We start from the raw sequence: 21792 nt of genomic DNA, 5'->3' as shown, positions 1-21792 counted from the left end.
TCTCTTGTGCGGGTGTGTAGGCAGATGCACACAAGTAAAACACACATTTTCAGTTTTTCCTCCACCACCAGCACGGATTAAGGATTCTTATCTGTGAGAGCAACTGCTGTGCGCCAAGTTGTGTCCCTGTGCATGTGTCTGTTTGCAGACAGCTGCAGAGGACATCACCTTCCAAAGGACCACAGTATTATGATAGAAAGCAACAGAAAGCTGGAGATACAGCTGTGTGGCCTGGCAGACACTGGCATTAAAGACGACAGGCTCAGAATACACACCAAACCCTGCTGACTGCAATAATGAACGTGCTCAGCCTCACAGAGCCTTGTCGATGTGGGCCTACTAGGGGAACTTAGGGCAAGGTTGTCCTGGGCAGCTTCCAGGTGTGAATGTGTGTAACTGTGCGAATGTGATTAGTGACTATAGTGTCAGACTAGTCTAAAATTTGCTCAGAGGCTAGTCTAATGCAAGTTAGACTGTTTCACAAAAATGAAGACTAAGTTTAAAAACCAATAAATTCAGACACCTTGCCCCCAGGCTAACTTAGGTCTAAAATTCTCTGTTACCTTGGTAACTACCAGTAATAATCAGTTACATTACAAACAGCCAAAAAAAAGGGGAAATGGATCCTGATTTGTGGTTTGCTGACAATATTATGGAGAGAGCCATGAGAAGGGAAAGACGTTTCAGGGACCGCAGTAACCTACTAGAAATTTACAACAACGAGGACTTCATCGTTTGGTTTCATTTAGCCAAGGAAGCTATCCTGAGTCTCACAGATGAATTAGCTGAAGTACTCCTCCTCCTGTTTTAGGATATTTTCTCTTCAATATTTCTTTTTTGGCATCTTGTACCATGTTCTTGGATGTTTTCTGGATATCTTTGATGCACCGCTCGACGGTAGGGTTAATGCTGTTTACAGTTTTTCCAAATCAAGCATTTCTTTTTGTTACTACACTTGCCGCTAAATTAAGTACAATGTCCTTTTACTATTATACTGCTTCAACAAACACACTTTTTCCACCGGGGTAAACTGCCCTGAGCGGTTTGACGCGCCTACTCAATCTGCCATTTTGTATGCTTTGAAAAGTGTCTTATTCTACCCAGAATTCATTACATTGTAGTCCTACTTAAGATAGTCAGAGTCTTCAGTGCTTTGTGCAACGGTCTGATTTAGATGTCTATCTGAAGTCAGACTATCTACGATATCTAAGCCATAGTCAAAGTCTATCTTTGTGAAACCGGCCCCAGGGCGTTCCTGCAAAAGATAAGGCTTCCTCTCAGTGAAACTTCCCAGAATGAATAAATTAAAAAAAATTTAAAAAAGAGACTCTCTTGTTACTTCAGCAGCTGCCAGAAAAAAACTCAAGGATAATAATAATAGTAATAATAATAATAATAATAATAATGTGTCCTTAGTTCTTCGGTAAGCGCTTTCCTGATGTAATGAATTTAGAAAAGTAAAGATAGCTTCTTTGGAACTCAAAGGGAGAGCTCAAAATTGGCACTGTGCAAAGAAACTGCAGAGAAAAACATTAGCGATAATTCATGGCAAGTGAAAACTTTCCAGCATCTGTTTCTGCTATATTACTTTGCTTTTTTCATAACCAGCTCTGTGAAAAGTGATTTACAACACTTCCACCTATTCTACCTGCTTGGTTTCCATATGCTAATATACTAGTTAAAAAGCTGCTTGACGAACGTTTAAAGGAAATGTGACGGACACACTGCACAGATCCCAGCTGTTTCTAGAGAATGATTCATGGGCTGTTTTTCTGTGGAGGCAGTCAGGGAAAATTCAGCCTGATTATTGAGTTAGTGGCTGGAGCCTTTCAGGAAAATACGATGCCTGACTGTAAGGTGTGTGACAGGAATCTAGAGTTTCACAGATTTTTTTTACAGGGAATGGAGTTTATTTTAATAAGTTCAGCTGGTTCGTGTTAGTGCAATGAGAAATTCCTGAGATGGTTTCTGTTTAAAGGCTGGATGATATTAGGAGAGGCAGGGGTGAAGGAATTAGAGGAAATGTCTTCACTGGTGTTTCTGCAAAACCTGCTAGCAATGTGCTGTCAAGAGTCGTTTTTGTCTAAATTAGTAGATAAGCAAGGATAACAGAGGCAAAAGTTCATTTTGGGTTTAGAATTTCAGTTGTGTGACATGGCTATAAAGTACATATACTTTCAGTATTAACTTAATACAAGTACCTAATTTGTAGTCCATTTTGAAAACACAACACCTACCTGGATGCAGCAACTATAAATGTATTCATATAAGCTCCCTACAGTGTATTTAAATGACCTGCTGCTGCTGTCAAAACAAAGTTATACTTTATTGTGCTCTCCTAACACTGAAGGTAATGACCTAATCTAACAGCAAAGATTTAATTGGCCCTATCTGCATTTCATTAAAGTGCCGCCAAACCTTGCTATGGAGAGAGAAAAAAAATTGAAGAGGTGTCTGTTGGAAACTCCTCTGACAGGAGTTTGTTGTATTTTAAGGAACTAACATCTGCTCGTGAGAAGCTGCCAACCAACAGTAGCCTTTCCTCCCCTCCCTGCAAGAAAGTTTTTTTTTTTTAGCTTTCCTGTCCTGTGACAATCTTTTTTGCAGGAGCTAGCTGTCATAGGTCTACATTAACAGGCCTGGTTGCAGAGGCATGGTCAGCACACGACAGGGGCCAGGCTCTCTGGAGCGGGAACAGGATAGGATGCGATGTCGGAGGCTGGAGAGGAGGACGAGGGGTGCAAGCTGCCAGGAGATCTGACACGAGGGTCAGGGGTGGTTTATGTTAACTCAGCCGAGTGATGGTGATGATAAGAGACCAGAGAGGCCTCTAGACTGCTCTGCTTTTGTAGTGCAGCAAATGTTATTACTAGCGAAATCTATCTTTAATTCGTTTCTTATTACTGGAACTACATAATACGTAAAATGATGTTAGACACCTGATATGTGGACAAGCACTGGGCTATCACAGCTATCTTTTCTTGCCTATACACAGACCCACACTATGTTTCTTTAGGTTTGAAGTGAATCATCTAAAACAGTCGTGTATTTCAGTTTACCTCCAGCATCACATATTCTCTGTCCTTCACACTCTTCCAATTCCCATGTGGCTGCAACATTCAATTTCGGACTCACACGCACACAAACACCTGAGCACTCAAGCCTAAATTGCAAAACATCAAAGACACTTACTTGCCACCTCCAGCGATGCATTGCGACTGACTGCCTCGCCCAGGTAGTTGCGCGCCACACACACGTAGACGCCTTCATCGGGTTTGCTTCGCCTCCCGTGTACAATGCGCAGGAAGAAGAGGGAGCCGCTGGGTAAGAGCATCCGGTGGGATCGAGGGTCCTCTCGGTCAGTCTCGACACGCTCGCCATCTTTGTACCATTCCACCATCGGAGTGGGCCGTCCCTCCGCCTTACAGTTGAGGGTGGCCGGCTCGCCCTTGGACACGATCAGATCAGATGGGTGTTCCACGATCCGGGGAGCCGCATCCTCTAACCTGGGTCGGGATCCTGGAGAGAAGAAAACAACATGGGGAAGAGAAAGGGTTAAGATTTTAGTTTATCAAAGCACAGCATTTTTGTGATTTTTGTGTTAAAATTTGGGGTATAATTCTGGGAAATGCAGAGTCGTTTAGTGTTTTACACCACAGATACCAAATGGAAAAGAAAGGCACAGAATTAACAGTTAAAGAGCAAATGTGACAACACTATACATTTCCATTGTTCACCGACTCCTGAGTGAGCTTGCACTAGTGTAGGAAGAGTAAGGACTATAATGTTTTTACATTCTGGCCACTGCACACAAGAGGCAAGTGGGCGGCCCAACTTTTAAAAACACACTCAGTTGCCCTCTCTCTAAACCTCTCGAGCTGAACGGCATGAACACAGTTTTATCACCGACAACATGGCTGTGTGAAACGAGCATGTAATGTAATTGCTCAACGGTTACATTCAAAGCATAAATCAAGAGGACGTGTGAAATTGCATGCTCTAAATTTTCTATCTATCAAACCAAAACCAAATTCTCCGGCAGTGGAGGGCGAAGCACGAGAGGAGTAAATGTGGTAGAACTGTGCTGATCAGCAGCTCATGGGAAAGTAGGTTGACTGATATCAGAAAACAACCATATCCATACGATTTTCAAGTGAAAATACTTTTAAACTGGTGTTTTCCATTTAACTGAATCACTTAGAAGAGCTCTGCGCGGTCATGTCTGGTCAGTGTTTATGCAGTCTGCAGACTCCCTAGCTTTTCTTTGAAAGTCTGACTGAAAAAAATAAATGAAGACAGAGACAGAAGCAGACAGAGATGGAAGTGAGGTAATTCCCACAGGCTTTTGCAAGTTTTAAAATTGCTTTTTCCCCTTCTATCTTCTTTCCTCTTCCTACTCCACTTTGAATGACAGCATGTTGGAGGTATAATTATGTTTGAAAAGCAATAACAAACTCAAGCACCACGAGGCACAAGTGAAATGTCTCCCTGGAGAGTATATGAAAAAGAGGTGCGTCTAGTGTTTTTTAGAATAACCAAGTTTTGTTCTCATGACCATTGTTGTAGAGTTTTTCTGATTTGTCTTGCCTTCCCACTCAACCAGCGAGCGATGCTGTTTTTAAACTAAAACTCATTTGTACTGTCTCATTATTTCATGCTTTAGCGATGCCATTTAGCAGTGCATACGCAACTTTGTGTATTCAGAACATTCACAGCAGGAGCTTGGCGGGAGTGGTTGTGCACAGTGAACAGGAAGACAGAAAACATGAATTGCTTTGTTCAGCGTTCAGGAGTTATGTAGCTCCTGAATTACACAGAAGTCGGGGTCGCTTGAGTTTTGTTTTACTCAAAGAGTATGATGCTGTTCTGGAGTAACTTATTGCTCAGTTAATTAAAGCGGTGGTATTATGCTCATTTTCAGGTTCAAAATTTTATTTATTACTATTTAGGGGTTGTACCAGAACAGGTTTACATGGTTTAATTTTCAAAAAAACACCATATTTTTTGTCATACTGCACAGTGCTGCAGCTCCTCTTTTCACCCTGTGTTGAAGGCTTCGTTTTAGCTATGGAGTGATACATCTTGTCTCTAAATGAGTTGCACATGCTCAGTTCCTAGTTAAGGACTACTAGCCAATCAGAAGCAGAGAAGGGCGGGCCAATGAGAAGCCGGTAAACAGGGCTTCGGTTCAGCTGTACGTGTTGCCGACCAGCTTGGCAACATGGACTGGAGCAAGAGTTTCAGAGTGGTGAGTTATTAATCTGTAACAAAAGCATCTTTCATCCATAAAGTTTTAACTGAGCTCTGTCTCTACATCACAGGAACAACTTTCTGTCCACTGACTGTAGCTAGTGTTTGGAAGAGAGAGGAGAGCTGCGTGCTGCAGCTCACTGTTTTTCCACCGGTGTTTTTGAGGGCTGTGTTGGACTAACCGCTTGGCGAGCGTTATATGAGGCGCATTTAGCTTTCATTCCTGTGATGTCACAGGTATGAAAGGGAAGCAAACCAATTACATGCACACAAAAGATATATAACTCAATAAAGGAGAGTGAAAAAGCCAAAAAGCATAATACCACCTCTTTAAAGTTTGAAAAAGTTGTGTTTAAATAGGAATTTAAAAGAGGTCAAGGTGACAGTAACTTTTAGTTTTGGTGTAGGTTTTAGATTGTGAGGGAAGTACACTGAATAAAAAAAACAAAGAAGATGGAGCCATTATTAATCAGGTTGACTAAGAGGCAGGAGCTTGTTGCAGTTTGGGTAAATCTCAAACCCCCAGAAGGTGATCAGAGTAGCGATTTCTTTGTTTCCTGTGTGTTCTTCCTCTCCTATGGAAAGATAGCTGACAATGTGCCCACAGAACAGGTATATACCTTTGGAAACAGTGTAATCAGGTCCAACGTAAGAGTGAAGGCCGTGATGGTTCTTCCCACAGGTGCATGAATGAGAAGGAGTTCAAAGGTTCAAGCTTTCCTGATAACACCTGATAGGAAAAGCAGTCAAAATTCCTGCCCTCAAAGTGACAAATCCTCACTTTTGGGGGGGATTAAGAACTCCACTGAAGTGCTTTTCGCTGATGGGAATATAAAGTACCGTCTGATGGCCCTGTATTAAATTCATATTCACAAAGACATTTGAGGCTCTGAATAGGAGGAAATGGTATTGAGGCCTTGAAGTTGCTTCAAGTTAGAAACAAATAGCTGGCTTAATGTCTGACATCTGCTTTCATGCCCTGAAAGCAGCACAATCTGATCAGATATACCTTTAAAGGTTATATTTCACTGCCATTAATGGAACAAAAACACATTACTGCAATTTCCTTTCTGTCTCTTTCTCTCCTAAACTGAAAATGTGGCAGTTTAATGATAGTTGAGACATAATAACTGAATTGTTTCAAAAACAGTATAGAATCTAATTAAAATCCGTTCACTACGGATTGACCAAAAGCTCTTTTTCTAGTACCGTTACCAAAATTGACCATTTGCTGATTATCACAGTTGCAGAGTATGGAAACATTATCACCATTGATGTGCTTTTGACTACAAATGGGCTTTGCATAACTATGATGTTAAGCCACATTAAACAAACTTTACAACCTGTTGTAAAGTGACAAATAAATCTACCTTATTCCTTTTATTAATATTCCAAAATAAACTGTGAGCTACATTCAACTTGGGTTGCAATTAATAATCGATTAATCTGATGATTATTTTTATGATTAACTAAAAAATACTATTTTAATGATTATTGTTGGTGTAGAAAGTCTCAAAAAACAGTAAATAAACGTGCATGGCAACTCCCCAGAGCTGGTGGTGTGATACTTCAGAGGCTGTATATAGTATATATTCACATAGCTCCATAAATTAGCTATACGGTTAGTTTTCTCTCTTGTGGCATAAAAACAGAGCATTTTTATTTTGCTAAGTGCCTCTCCTCCCTCAAGGTTTCCGAGCAGTAGATAGAGTCCGTTCATCTAAGAGCTTTACGGTAGCATATGTATCATGGCTGAACGGAGTCTGGCTGGTCGGGGGTGGTTTGGAAGAGGGGGTTGTCTGTGGTGCGAGCCCAGCGGGACAGAGCCTTTAAGAGCTGACTCATAAATTTTACAGTCCAAGTTGGTTGGAACAAGCCATGTGGAAATGTAAAGCGAAAACATTTTAAAGAGGAAGAGACCACCGTGTGTGATTGAGCTAAATATCATTACGAGAACGTGCAAGTGGCAACCTCTGAGCGCCAGCTCTTAAAGATGATACGCCTATCATCCGAGGAGTTGGTGAAATGGTCTCTGGGCTTCTGTCCTCAGCAAATAAAAATGATCTGCATCTATGATGTCACAGATGTACAGCTCGGTTTGGGGGACATTTTCTGATTCTACACTGATGTCACTGTAATGATGGGGATCTCAGTACAAGCTTCTTTTGTGTAGCTGCAGGCTGTACATTAGTAGAACTGTTTAATGGTACAGATCTGGATGTTGATAGAGACTGACTGCGCTGCCACACAACTCAAGAGATATTTGAATTTCTAAGCTGAGTTGTATTCCCCAGCTACATAGCTCACATTGAGTGCAGATGTATGTAACAGATAAGGGCAAGGCTGGAAAAGAGGAACTCAACTCGGGTTAAATGGACAGCTGGAGTCTGGAGAGTATGACTAGTTGTCTTGAGAAGGGTGCTTAATAGGAAAGTCTGAACCCTCTAAGGACCTATTAGCTCCTGTCCATGGTGCACTATAGCAGGATAGCAGCAATTCTCAAAGCTTCATGTGAGCTAATGAAACCACAGGGATGCTGTAGGAGTCCAGTCTGTGAGAGTCAGAGTGTGATAAGAAAGTGCGTGGAGAAAATACGAATTAGTGTCTAAATGGCAATGCCAAAAAAGAGCTGTAGCAGACTTTAAGGATATACGGTACGTGTGATTTCTCTTGTAGATCCGACAGCTGTGAGTCATGAGTGGTTGTGAAAATATTTTTATATCTTGGCTTTTAGAGGCGCAAACTGTAATTTCTGACAAATCAAAGTGACAGGCGGGTGACAATATGAATTAAATATCAAATCTGCATACATGTGTCTGAAATGAGGGCTCTGAAATTGATATGAATCATATGCTTTAGAATTTATTACAGTTATCAGGTCTGACTCAAGTTAACACATATGGCATCAATACATGTCGCTGTGGACAAGTTCAATCCATGTTTGACACGTTACTGGAATGAAACTGGGTGTGAAACTGTACTGTGAAAAGGTACGAATCACTGTAAAGGCACAGATTTATAAATAACTTGGGTGATTATGAGGAGGAAGCTTCTGCAAAGTTGTTTATTTACACATACACAGATGGTAAGGTATGGCTTTACATTATTTATTTTCTCTAAATGGTGGCTATGGAAATTACTTTCAAGTATCTTTGCAATTAAAAGTTGACATATGCTATGTGAGATGAATGGTATCTAAAGATTTACTAAGGATCTCATGGTAACCCTGTACTAATTACATAGTTATTATAGAGACATGCCGTCACCCTGTCATACCAAAGCTGCATCATATCTGATTACTCATGTAATTCACACCAATGGCAAACTATGAGCCCTCGCTCCAGTTTGAAAGTTGTACAGTATCTCTTCACACAAAATACTACACACTTGACTTGTTCTTGTAGTCTAATTATAAAGTTGTTAAACCAGTAGAGACAAATGTCTTCATTTTTTTATTTCAACTCAGCATGAGCTCTCCCAGCCTGCCTGATGTGTTCAAACTGACAGACTCAATATCAAAAAGGCTCACATGGTGCACTGTTTCTGTACATAGATTATATTTAAACATGCATATGCAAATTGAATTACTGTCAAACAACTTCAAAGTTGTTTTAACTGGGGAAAACGAGAGGAGGAGAGAGAATAATGCCTAAAAGGGTGACAGAGAAATAGTACGTAAGACAAAAGTGCAAAAAAATAAAAAAAATACGAATAAGAAAAATTGGAACAAAACAGCCATGGGGAGCACAAACTCCTGCTGCAATGTCCTTTCTATAATGGAGGATGGCAAAGTGCTGAGGCAGAACTTTTTCTCATCTAGTACAAGAACAAGTGGCTCGGTGTGTCCTGCTGATATAAAACAAGAGCTGAGGACCACTGCCAAAGATTTACAGTGGATTCCCAGCCCCCCTCTGCCAACTCCCCAGCTTTATTTCACCACAAACACAAGTGGGCTTTCATCCCTAAGCAGATTTACTTCCTCTGAAAAGGCAAAAAACATCCAAACACCACCCAGTAACTCACACACATCGCTCCAGTATTGAAATGCTACTGGAATGGGAGGTGACTATTTATTTGCATGTGGGGTTCAGACTGTTAATACATAATGTATGACCGTCTTAAAATTGAGAACTTAAAATAAATGTTGCGTTTTTCTATTTGGATACCAAATTAGAAGCGCATTAAAAGTTACTTTCACAGACAATGTGATGATAATGCAGCCTCTTCCAATGGTTCCTCTCCAATTACCCAGAAATAATCCCCTCCTCAGAAATCGCAAGAAGAGTGACTGCCAAAGGGTTCTGAGCATGTGATTAGAGAGGTGCTCACCATGCTGCTGTTGACAAAAGGCCTTGACAGTTAATCATTAAAAAAGGGAAACTGAGGCTGAAACAAAAATAAAGCTATTTAAGACAAAGTTGTAAGGTAGATGGAAAATGTTATCTTTCATGAATCTCCTGATGTGCAATATGGAGAGCTGTGAACAGTTCATTTCAACATAATTTAGCTTGACAAGCTTTTAAGGTCACAGGCTGTTAAACAGTTTTCTGCACCTCTGTTGCTTTGTATGTAAATATGCACTTACCCCTGCATCTTTGCCAGACTGCATTTCCCAGGCTCAGACACTATTTTTCAAACACAGATGATAACAGTCAGATAATGGTCTGACTCATACAGTGACTCCATGAAGGGTGCTCATCTTGTCTGATATTTGTACAAGGCTCAATCCCAGGGTCATCAAAAATCCTCTCACTTACTAACCAACTGTCTCACTGCCGAAGGTCCAGCATCACACCCACCCCTCAGCATACCCCACCAGCTCATAGCTGTGTGTTTGTCATCACACATAGGATCAAAAAATATTCTGTTCTATGCAGGGAAAAGAACATAAAACATGGATGGCACTTCAGTCCCATCAAGCCTTCCACCCAGACAGTGCAAGCAATGTCTTTCATTTAGGCATTAGGGACTAAATCAGAATACTGCAAAATATCAAAAGCCTGGTCTCCTTATCACTCTGTGGTGAGTTGTGGTAAAAAGAAAGATTAAGCCACACTCTGGTTTAGCGACTAAAATTAAGGCTAAGCTGAGCTAACCCTCACAGTGCACTCAAGATAACCACCCTCCTCACTACTCCTTCTACTTTCAAAAAGGCATAGCTGTTAATGGCAAAACACTATTTTAAAGCTGAAATCCCAGTACAAGAGCAAAAAAAAGTACCTGCCACTGGTGGACAGAATGAGCTTTAGAATCTTTAAAGAAGGAACAGAGGAGAGCGGAGGAGGGCATATGATGACGATCAAAGAAAATTCAACAACTTTCCTATTCCTATCCCTCCCTCATCTGCAATTCTTTTAGTGGGCTTGTTTCCCTCTAACAGAATTTGGTGTTTTACAGCTTTGTTGCCTCCTCCTCCTCCTCTTGGATTTCACCAAAGCCACAGGAATTGATTTTCAAATGTGCATTCAAAGTTAAATTGGCAGCAGTAAGGGGGGGCCGGCTGGGGTGCTCTCTCTCTGCAGCCTCCCACTGTTTGACCCTGTGGGGACAACAAAATGAGGTGCTTGCATGAGAATACAAAGTGCCAGCCATACAGAGACAGCCTCCTTAATTGAGCCTGTGTTGATGCTAAGCATTTAAATGGGCAGGGTCAACTTTGCAAAAGGAAATTGGGTGTTTTTATCATGTCTCTCTTGGGGCGTAGGGGCTGAAGCTCTCTTCTTTTAGAAGATGGGATTGTGGAAATTGGGAGCAAAATGATCCAAAGTCCCACCCCAGCTCCAAAAAATGCCCTTTCCACTAACAACTCTGTTTCATGCTCCCTCTGAGTATGGCCTCTTGTGCTGGCAAAGCAGCTGAAATGACTTTTGGCTAGATGTTTGGGCAAGTTGACAAGGCAGAAGCAGCTTGCTGTAGATAGAGAGCAAACAGTGGTGTCTTTTCTGGTCCAACGGGACAGCCTAAGAGACCATTTTTATACAAATGTTAGTCATGGAAAAACATGGCTGAAAGGCATGGGAGTTGATTAAGCTTTGATTTAGTTCCAAGTACAGAAACAACTCTGAGGGGCCAGCGAAACGTCCCTTTACTTTGACTTTGAAATGGACTTTCCTCAAGTATCTGCAACACATTGGAGTATGTGCTTCTGCAAAACATCAAATATCAGCATCGACAATGCGGAGGATGGTTCAGCTATAAACTATTTATTATTTATTATATACTAATATTTAAACATTCAGAGAAGTTTAAATGCAACTTACAGAAGCATTTGCAAATAACAGTCCTGAGGACTTACAACCAGTCCAACATCCTTCAAGTTATCACAAATCCTGCCAAGAGTTGTCAGTTTGAGTTCCAGTAGCCTTCCAGTAACAAGCATTGATTTTTTCCACCGAGGGGTTTGTTGCACAGGGCTTCGAAAGAACAAGAGAGCAGCAACTGTATGTGGCAACTAGACTCTCACCCTTCACTTGATTTTGCTGTAAGTGTTCTATGTGATTAGACCAAGAAGAGACAAGAGGAAATAGAGAAAATACTGGAGCGAGGGAAGTATGAGTAGATATTCGCTGCAGCCATGCTTGACAAGAGAGCCAACAGAAGAAAAATATTAAGATGAAAAACTATTTACTCATAGCCTGTCTCAAAAAAGGCTATATGCTGATGACTGCATGATTTCTTATTACTAATTATCAGTCCATTAGGCATTCAGGAAGTAACATATTACATTTAATGTTGCTACTATAACAAAGTTGCATCTTTGTGTACTTTTTTGACTATCTTTTTAAAATCAATGACTTTCCTTTATTTATTGGACTTATTATTGGAATTTATTGAAAGTATTGTACTGCACTATATTTCAAGTCGCATCCTTACTCCTACAGAGTAAAAACAATTGCCACGTGAAAAGGTCCTGATTAACTCTGTGAGCCAAATCAGCAGTTGCAGTAGAGAAGAAGATTATGAACAGTACATAAATGCATAACAATGCAATAAAAAAAAGGATAATGTCATTATGGGTTATGGTATGTTAATGTTGACATTGTAAAAAAAGGTTCTACCTTAATTAATCACTAATGTACCACCCGGTGAGCATGCAAAGTGACCTAAATCTAACACACCCATGATGTTGCATGACCAACAGGTGCATGCTCACGTGTTCACTGAGGAACCTGTACCTTTAGTGAGCACAAGACTCACAGAATGCTATTCAGACAGGTGTGTGCAGCACTTAAGCTGATGATACACGGGGCAACTTTTTGAGCAACGTTCAAAACATAGTCGGACTTGCCATTAGCAAGATTGCCCAGCAACATTGCTCAAAAAGTTGCCCCGTGTATCATCAGCTGAGAAGAACATCAACAACCATTGTGTTGCCTAGCAACCAAGTGTGTGTGTGTGTGTGTGTGTGTGTGCGTGTGTGTTTGTGTGCGTGTGTGTGAGTGAGTGCGCACTACAAGGTGTGTAAAAACTGCAGTCTGTCCTTTGCTTATGTGTTTGTGTCAGCAGCTGCTGTGGGGTTTATATTGCGTTGTCTACTTTGGTGATGTTTGATTCTGCTGTTAATTGTCAGTCAATTTATGCAGTTTACAATCGTTTATTCTAATAATAGTCTATTGCACCCTGTGCAGTGTAGTACATTTAAATGACCTGTGTTTTACTTTTATCTAAGTGCATTTTTACAAATGTTTTTTTACTTTTACTTGAATACAATGTCTTCACAGTAACAGTACTTTTACTTCAGTATAATATTCAAGAACTCTTTCCATCCCTGCCATTAGGGTTCACCAGTGACAGCACATTTGCTCTCTCACTCATGTTAGGGAGGAAATCCTCGAGGGGCTCCAGGACGGGCACACCACTGGTTGCGGGTGGCCTAACACAGCTGTGGGGAAATGCCATTGGTTTCCTGTCCCACAGTGGCATATTTCAAGATTAGCTCCTATTAGACATGTGTCTGCTTACACACACATACACACAGGCCGACTGCTATCTGCCTGACCACATAGATCACACAAGTCACTCTGAGGGAGGAAAGGGTCGAGACAGGGACTTCCTGGACTCCTTAATCCACAACTCCAAAGAAAAACAATCAAATACCACAAAAATAAACCATGGGGGTTGTTTTTAATTCTTGTATTAACTGATAGCAATGAGAGTTGACAACCAATGTCGGAGTTACAATAAGCAGCAAAAATCTGAGCCTGATTTGAAGTTTTAGCTCATTTTCCATTCTTAAAGTCAAAATATTCTACATGAGGAAACCTACAATTTGGGTTTTAGGGTTCAACAGTGAATGATGATGGGCAGTTCTGAGATATATAGCAAACTATTCAGCTTACTGACATGCTGCTCTGTGCTCTCTTTTTAGTTGAATGAGTCAGTACAGGGTGCTTGTATAAGTTTCATTATAAATTTTTGTGATGATGCACCGTAAGGAAACTCAATTATTATACCACAATATGAATTTTTTTCTACTCCTATATAAAACATTCTGTCACTTATGAGTGTGAAAATATTACCATGAAAGAGAAAGGCGGTCAATGTGACCTTCACATACTGTTGTCCTGGAGATTTCAAGGAACACTGGTTCTGATGTATAATTAAGACATCAAGTGAAGAAACTGATGTAAAGCAGAAGTTTTAGACAAGAAAGAGATGGATCTGATCCAGCTCCCTATCACTTCTCTGAATGCTACAAATGCATTTGATTTTTGTGGTGAATTGCTCTTAAGAGATCAGTAGAGAAGGCACTCTAATTGTCACCAAAGTCACATTTCTTAACAGGCATTTCTCTTCAAGATAGCATGCATAACTGTCAATAATCAAACATAGCTGCAAGAGAGAACAAATAGCCAAGACTCCCCGAGTCACTTTTCGTGTTCCAACACTCCCATCACAAAATAGCAGGTACCCAGCGACTGCCACTTTTCAGAAAGAGCTGTCCCTGTCAGTTCTAAAGCCAGCCATTTAATCATCGACAGCGGCTGTCAAAATACCTCTGCTACAGCATCACCTTGATACACCGGCGCCGAAAATGATCCATTATCAGTTGGCTCTTTCCCACACCTAGCTTTCAAGTGACTCTCACAAATACATCCAAGCCGCCAACAAAGTCACGGCGGTGACAGCTGTAGCTATACCCATGGGCTTTCCTTTTGACTCTGCAGCAGAGTTTTCTTGTGCTTGAAACTGCACTCCAGAAAAGTCCGTGGACAATAAAAACTGGGTAAACATGAAGATCTGACTGGCTGTCTCGCTAGTCAAACTTGATGAAATGACAGGTGGTCAGACACCAAAGACACAAAAGGACGAGATGTTGGTGTTGCGTAAAAACCGAGGCAGAAACACTGCTCATACATCATTGTGCTGTGGATAAGCCATTTGTTTCAGTTGCTCAGCTATACTAATTTAATCGCTCTCCAAATTACAATTACAAGCAAGGGTGTCATTAGACATGGGGGGGGGGGGGGCATGTACCCCTCACTTTTTAAAATCCTACTTCTGTCCCTCTCACTTTCACTTCCAGTCTGATTCACTCACTAAACAGTGTCCTCTTACTGTCCAACCACCAAAATCCAGATGAGAGAAACTCCGAGTTGGATTAAACTGTTAAAATGCTCATATGAGTGGTTATTACCGTGCACCGTGTACTGTGAGGATGTTGGGGCAGAATGTAGCTTGTGAGGAAGACTACAGACACTGCTCAGAGCTGTAAAAAATCATTTAAAAGTGTTTCTTTATAGATAATTCTCTCAAAAAAACCCCAACCCAGAGTTAATTATCAATCAAAGATACAAACAAAACATCATTTATTGAGTTTAAATATTCATCGTTGACATCGGAAATGGTGGTTGGAATTTTTTCTTAAGACATGTTTAATATATAACAGAATAACAATAATTATTTATATTTATATATCAAAAAGTCAGGTCAATCAATCAAGGAAACTTGAGTAACCAATTAAATCACAATTATATTACCACAAGAGACCACATGGCATTTGTAAAATAGAAATTGAAGATAACACTTTGGTTTTCACACTGTTTCACCTGCATTAGCTGTGCAACCCACTTATAATGTTTTGTAAGACTGTAATGACTAATAGGTTTCGTTGACACTATACAACACCTGTGTGGAAACCCATCTGGTTAGACATCTGGAACATACTGCATGGAGTTTTACTATTTAATGACTGTAATGAATTAAGACTTACAAACCTCTGCTTATGTATTTCAGTCCAACTGAGGTGAACTGCTTGTCCACTATACGTCATAAAGCTTCAAATTAAGTGCACAAAATCACAAAGTAATCCCCACATAAACGGAAGATATGATGAATATCGAATAATGGTGTGTGTGTCGGCTCCCTTGTGTGATATTTTCTATATCATGACATGCTCGCACACTCTTCCAGTACATAACACATCTCCGTCTTATACACACAAGCACTGAAGACATTACTGATGCGTCCCATTTTCGTAGGCAGAGAGGATGCAGGCAAGGAAGATGCCTCTCTGGAGATGAAGCTGGCAGATTGTTGCAGGCAATGTTTGAGGGGGACATTTTAACATCATGTGAATTTATGCATGTCTATTCTTTTTTCCCAGTCACTGTTATCCTTCACAAAGGATCGCAAGGAAAATGTCTCCACTGGGAGAAGTGCTTATAATTTTCATACTGTGTCTGCAACACAAAACAACACCTATGCCACCTGTACTGTCCGGTGAGTAGCTGTATGATCCCACGCTGTTACGCAGCACAACAATAGCCTCAACAGGGCTACGCTGCCCTGTGCTCTATGACTGAGACATCAGTATAGTCAGATGGCTTCGGCCTGTGGTTCACCACACTCCACGTCTATTTCAGTAGTATGATGGGCAACGGAGAAGTAAGCCCTCCTAAAACTACTGGAACTAATGTTGGGGGCCGTCCATCTGTCTACAGCCTGAGGTGGTGAGCTCAGGCGGTATTGTGTCGGGCCCCTCAGGCAGTCGCACTTGAGACCTTTAAGGAGAGGGGATAGCTGACTTGTCCTGTCAGCACCCGCTGCTAAATAGAGTTGCTGCTCAGTTCAGTCCCTTTTCTTTGATGCCCGATGGAAAAGTCTTGGCTGCCCCATCGTGTTTTTATTTGAGTCTCTGCGGTATGTACAGGATAGATATTAAGCATTACCATTTAAGAGAGGGAGTCCAACCCTTGGTTTGCAGCTGTACACTGTGAAAACAACCTACAGTTACATTTTAAAAGATTAAGTGATGGGGAATGTTTTTTGTTTTTCATTGACTATAGTCGAATGCAGGAATAAGTTGTTAATAATGCATCACGAGGTGTTATCAAAATGTTGTGTAATGAATGTTTGGGACTGTAAAATTCTATTATAATGGTATATACCCATTATATTACATGAGTGGCTCAACTCAAGGGAAGTTTTTTGATTACTTATGTTATATGTTATTACTAAAAATTGGCAAGCAAAAAAAAAAAGCCCGAAATAGGCAACTAAGCTTCAAACAGCAATTTCAGCACGCCATTAACACAGCTGAATCTGAGATGACAGGAAGAGGATGTTTAGTTCCTTGCCCTGCCTTTTGTGTGTTATTTTTCAGTCAGCGTAAATTAGGACTCACTTGTACCTCAATGATTTTCAGGAGCTATAACTAATTTCCATGTATCATACCAAAGCTTTGCTGAGCTATTGACAGCCTAATTGATCTGTAAAGAACAGATGGGCAGGCAGGTGGGGGAGGGGGGAGAGGGACACACTCAGTGTGTGAGTGTGCGTTTGTTCTCAAAATTGACAACAAAGCTTTGGCTGTCTCCTGTTTTTTCTCTGCAGAAAAAAAAGCACACATGTCAATATGCCAAAAGCAAAACCTGAGCTACGGTATGTTGCCCTGCTGCGCTATTATGAGTCACCCACAGTTACTGTGACGAGCCAGTCACATCAACAGTGTGGTACTGTCCCGACTATGACACTGAGACTGATAACTGTGACTAACAATGGCATGCAAGTCATACAATGCATGCAGGTAAAATAATAAACTTGATCTGGCTTAACCCTGTGGATAATTAATTCCAGTGACATGCTTCCAACTGATGACCTGAGCAGTAAGATCAATTGTGCAATATGGAAGCAAACAAACTGGACATGGATTACAGATCCAAAGGGGGCAGTTAATCCTCACTTTCCTCTAGTGATATGTAGCCATGCAGATAGTTTTGGTTTAGATGTACTGGTTTTAAGAAGCACGTCTCTAACATTTTTTGTCACCACCTAAATACAGTGGAGTTGTATAGAATCTCTTTCTAGAAAAACACAGTCCTGCTGACTGAGGGCATTCCCTAGCAAAGCTGAAATGATAAGTTGACATATTGATTGGTCGAACAACAGAAAATTAATCAGCAACTATTTTGATAATTGACTCATTGTTTAAATAATAATTCAAGACAAAATACCAGACATCTTCCCAATTCCAGCTTTTCAAATGTGCAGATTTATCACAGTAATTTATACCTATGGGTTTTGAGATGCTGGTCAGATAAAACTTCACCTTCAGCTCTGGGAAATTATAATGAGCATTTTTATTTTCACTTCTTTGTGGCATAATAGGCAAAACAGTTAGTTGGTTAGCCGTGAAAAATAACAGACAAATTAATCTATAATGAAAATAATCATTAGTTACAGTCCTATTCCACAGAACGTCCTGTCAACAGTTTTTGTAGGACGTACTTTCTATCAAAGAGATAGTCCCTGGTAAACATGCTGGCACATTGATTATACAGAGTAACAGGGACATTGTTTCTTGAACTTTTCTTGAAACAAACAAAACTAAAACTATCTTCATGGTAGATACCATTAGACTAGACAAGATAATGACATCATCTGGTTTTCGTCATTTTGGTGAACTGATAATTTAACTTGCTGTTTAACTTTGTTTTTAGGATTTAAAAGTCATTTTGTATCCCAACCAAAGAAAGGACTTTCAACAATGAGACATCTTGATAATTGTGCTTGTTTAATCCCAGCCACATTACACCTCACCACGCTTCCCTCCCTGAAGGAAATGGAGTTGTTCGCTCAGACTGTAATTACAGTGTGAGTATCAAGGTTTGGCGCGGGCTATTTGATCTGGTTCCTGGTCTGTTTGGGGACATTCATGAGACAACAAGGCAGCTGTTTTCAGGAGAGCATGGCAAACACATGGCCCGTTGAGGGTCTTTGGGGAAAGCTGCCAGAGACCACTGTGTTGACTGATGGTGACAGAGATGACTGACTCAGTGTCACCTTACTGGCCAAACAGTCTGAAGACCAGAACCCCGAAACGTGACTCTCGCTCCACATGAAGCGGCCCTTCAGGTACGAAAAGGAAAAGGAAAACGGGCAGCCAGAATTATTCTTAGGTTCTTCTTATCACATCGTATAAAGCTCATTTTTATCATTTGCATTTTCCTAACATACCAATGCTGGTACTGATCTGAAGCTTACTCTCCCTTTAATCTAAGTAGCTTTGGATAAAAGTGTCAGAATGTGACACAAATGCGTATTTAAATGTAAATTTCAACGTATAAAAAAAAGTCTCGTGGCTAAAAACAGTACAGGCTTTTTATTGAAAGTCACTGTGTGTTTTGCTAAAGTGAAAATAAGTAGCTTTAATCCATCCTTTGTAGTCCCAGAGGAGCATCTGGAGTCACTGAAGGAGCACTTTCACAGATGCTGAGTTCATATGCTCTGGGTTCATAGCCAATGTTTACAGCATTGTAAAAGGGAGCCTCAGCAGTAGGTCTGGGCCCAAAGATACCACGCTGTCACAAACTATAACATCCCACTTGCGCTGAAATAAAATTGCTTTTGTACATCGCAGTCGAGGGTGTTTCTGTGTAGAACACACGCACAGGTATGTCGACAAAGAGCATGTAGACAACTGGTAGCAATTTACCAGTTAGAAGTGAACTGATGGAGAATCTGTGGATCCAGAATCAAGTCTCAGTGAAGCAGAGGTGACTCCCGAGTCATACTCTGGCTGATGGTGTGCCTGTAGTGGTAGCTTTCTCTCTGTGAGAGGAACTCAAATTAAAAGGTGCTGTAAGCATATATTTGAATACAGTCGTTTCAAAAGCAATTAAAAAACAAGGCTAATATGCTGCTTTGGATGTGTGTAACTAGGGACATAATGGAGGCTAAACCCAACAAAACTAAGCTTTCTACTGCAGAATACATCCTTATCCACCATCAGTGCATGCATTACCTGTCTGCTTAATGCAACTATGGAACCCCAAATCTCCACAATCCAACAGAGTGCAATCAGATGGAAATGGAAGAGCAGTTCAACAATTAACACATACCTTCTGGTGAAAGCTTTTATCCAAAAGGCATTACAGTAAATTTAAGTCATAAATTTGTTAGCAGTGTTGTCCACAGGGGAAATCAAACTCCCAACCCCACAATGCTAATTTACAGTCACTGCATCAGTGAGTGGAAACTAACTGTATCATGTTATTTCTGTGATACAATTGCATTGTGCTGAGGATATGTCTTCACCTAATGGTCCCAATAATAGAGATAAATGAGCAGGCTAGAATCACCACAAAGTCAGATTTCTGTGGGGAGCAGATGCTGGTGTGAATCCACGGGTCCCTTGGGCAAGACACACACTAAAGCTGCATATGGGCTACTCTTATGTCTGCTGGTTTAAGTGGCCCTTTTAAATGACATCATCCAGAGAGATTACTCACACTGTTTTGCACAAATCTCTCAGAGAAATGCAGTGGTTCCTAAATTTGTTTCATGTAAAGGATCACTAATCGACCTATAAGGAATGGAGGACATGAAATAGTAACTTTGTCCTAGTAAAATTAGACTGCTAGTGAAAGTCAATTCCTCTCATTTTTCTGTGGGACGCCCTTTAGAGTCCTGGGATGCCTGTGAGACAGTTTAGGAGCCACTGATATGAAGCATATAAGCTCCATCCGTACAAACATAACCCCAAAAGACCAACCGCATGCCAATTTAAACTTACCATAAGCCAAAGTTCTGAGTGCAAATAAAATCAGTAGGGGAACCAAAGTCTGGCGGAACTCCATTATACACTCAGATGTTTCATAGGTGGATAAGGTTGGTCACAGTCTTCAGAAAAAGCACAGTTTGTGAGACAGGCTGTCCAGCAGCTGTATCCAAACAGCCCGAGAGTGAATTCCAGCCTATGGGATGAAATCTCCGCAAACAGCATCAAACTCCACAGGCAGCATCTCAGCCGCTGTCAAATTAAATTACAAGTTCAAACATCCCACACAGTAACTTCCAAAAGTCTGCGCCAAATCCCGCGGATAGTCGGTGAACAGCAAGCCGCAGGTGATGCGACGAGAGGCGGCTGTGAGTGGCAGGCAGCGCCCGGTCAGTCAGTCCCGTTCTCTCCTGTCTTCACATCAATATCACAGAGGAGAAATATTCACAACGGCTTCCTCTGAGAGGGAATTATAGTCCAAGAGTACATGAAGTCTTCGCGCTGAGAAGAAAAAAGTCCACTTATTAAACACACAGCTCCATTCCTTCTTTCTGGAGCCACGACCTCTGTTCCTCTCCTCTGCCCTGCTACAAGGAATGAATTACTACAGCCTCATCACAACACAACACGGCCCCGGAGCCCCAACACACCGGGGTGAACGCAGCTCTGTGAGGATGGATGGTTCCGGTCCCACTTTCAAAATAAAACCAGGACTTACCAACACGTTGCAACGCTTGCGAATGGTGTCGTATTAAAGAGAAAACAACACATTTAGAGGGTAATCTGTGGTAAATGAAAACACAGTTATTTTCCATAACGGACCGTTTGTGTCCAAGCAGAGACCTGAAGAATATGGACATGGTTCAAAAGTGAATTTATTATTAGTGCAACATCCTTCCAGGATGTTAAGCACCTCCTTCTTTGCCTTCAAATGCCCCATAGGCCCAGGTTATACTTTGTGGGCTACATGATTTTTATGATGTGTATTGTACATTTTTGGACACTCGTTAACTAATGTATCCTTTACAAATCCAGTAATGACTTATATTCCTCGATTCATGTAATATGGTAAAATCGTAGGCTAATTATGTATTGTAGGTTTTATAATTTTAATTATTCCACTTCTTTAATAATGTATTCCTACAACCAATGTTCATGTGTCATTGTTTTAGTTGTGACTAATGTTTTTGCGCATGTGGTTGTATGTTGAAGGGGCCCTCACCAAACCTCCGGTTTGCTTCTGGTTTATTCTGGTTAACTTCACTGTCCCAAAACCACTCTTAAAGGGCCAGCACACTCAGTGATAATGTGAAAAAGTGAGAGCCACTGAAGGGCTTCACTTCTGAAAATTGGTCTGGTCTTAAATATTATCCTTTAGTTTCAAACATTATTTAGTAGCCTATTTATTTAAACTCAAAATAACCTGTATATATAACTTTATTTCAGGTAGCCTGTTAATAAATAATATAAGCGTGTGGTTTCCAACCTTAATTAGTATCAAGTGGATTATATGCTGTTGTATTATTTTATTTATTTTAAAT

At 40.8% G+C, this 21792-nt stretch overlaps 1 protein-coding gene across 3 annotated transcripts in view; it reads right to left on the bottom strand.

The window, feature by feature from the left end:
• The window catches only part of robo3 (roundabout, axon guidance receptor, homolog 3 (Drosophila)), an 81523-nt gene extending 60665 nt beyond the window's left edge, over positions 1–20858 (bottom strand). For all 3 annotated transcript variants that reach the window (XM_038709076.1, XM_038709077.1, XM_038709078.1), the window contains exons 1-2: positions 20267–20858; positions 3193–3519 (exon numbers count right to left, since the gene is read on the bottom strand). In XM_038709076.1, coding sequence (XP_038565004.1) covers positions 3193–3519; positions 20267–20330 — 391 coding nt within the window. In that variant the 5' untranslated portion in view covers positions 20331–20858. The remainder of the gene's footprint in view (positions 1–3192; positions 3520–20266) is intronic.
• Positions 20859–21792: the final 934 nt, after the last annotated feature.

Source organism: Micropterus salmoides, unplaced genomic scaffold (assembly GCF_014851395.1).
Source record: "Micropterus salmoides isolate LMB-PRFRI ecotype aquatic unplaced genomic scaffold, ASM1485139v1 Ms_hic_scaffold_9, whole genome shotgun sequence".
Taxonomy (NCBI): Eukaryota; Metazoa; Chordata; class Actinopteri; order Centrarchiformes; family Centrarchidae; genus Micropterus; species Micropterus salmoides.
Note: the sequence above shows the minus strand (reverse complement) of the source record. Positions and strands in the feature narration are given on the sequence as shown.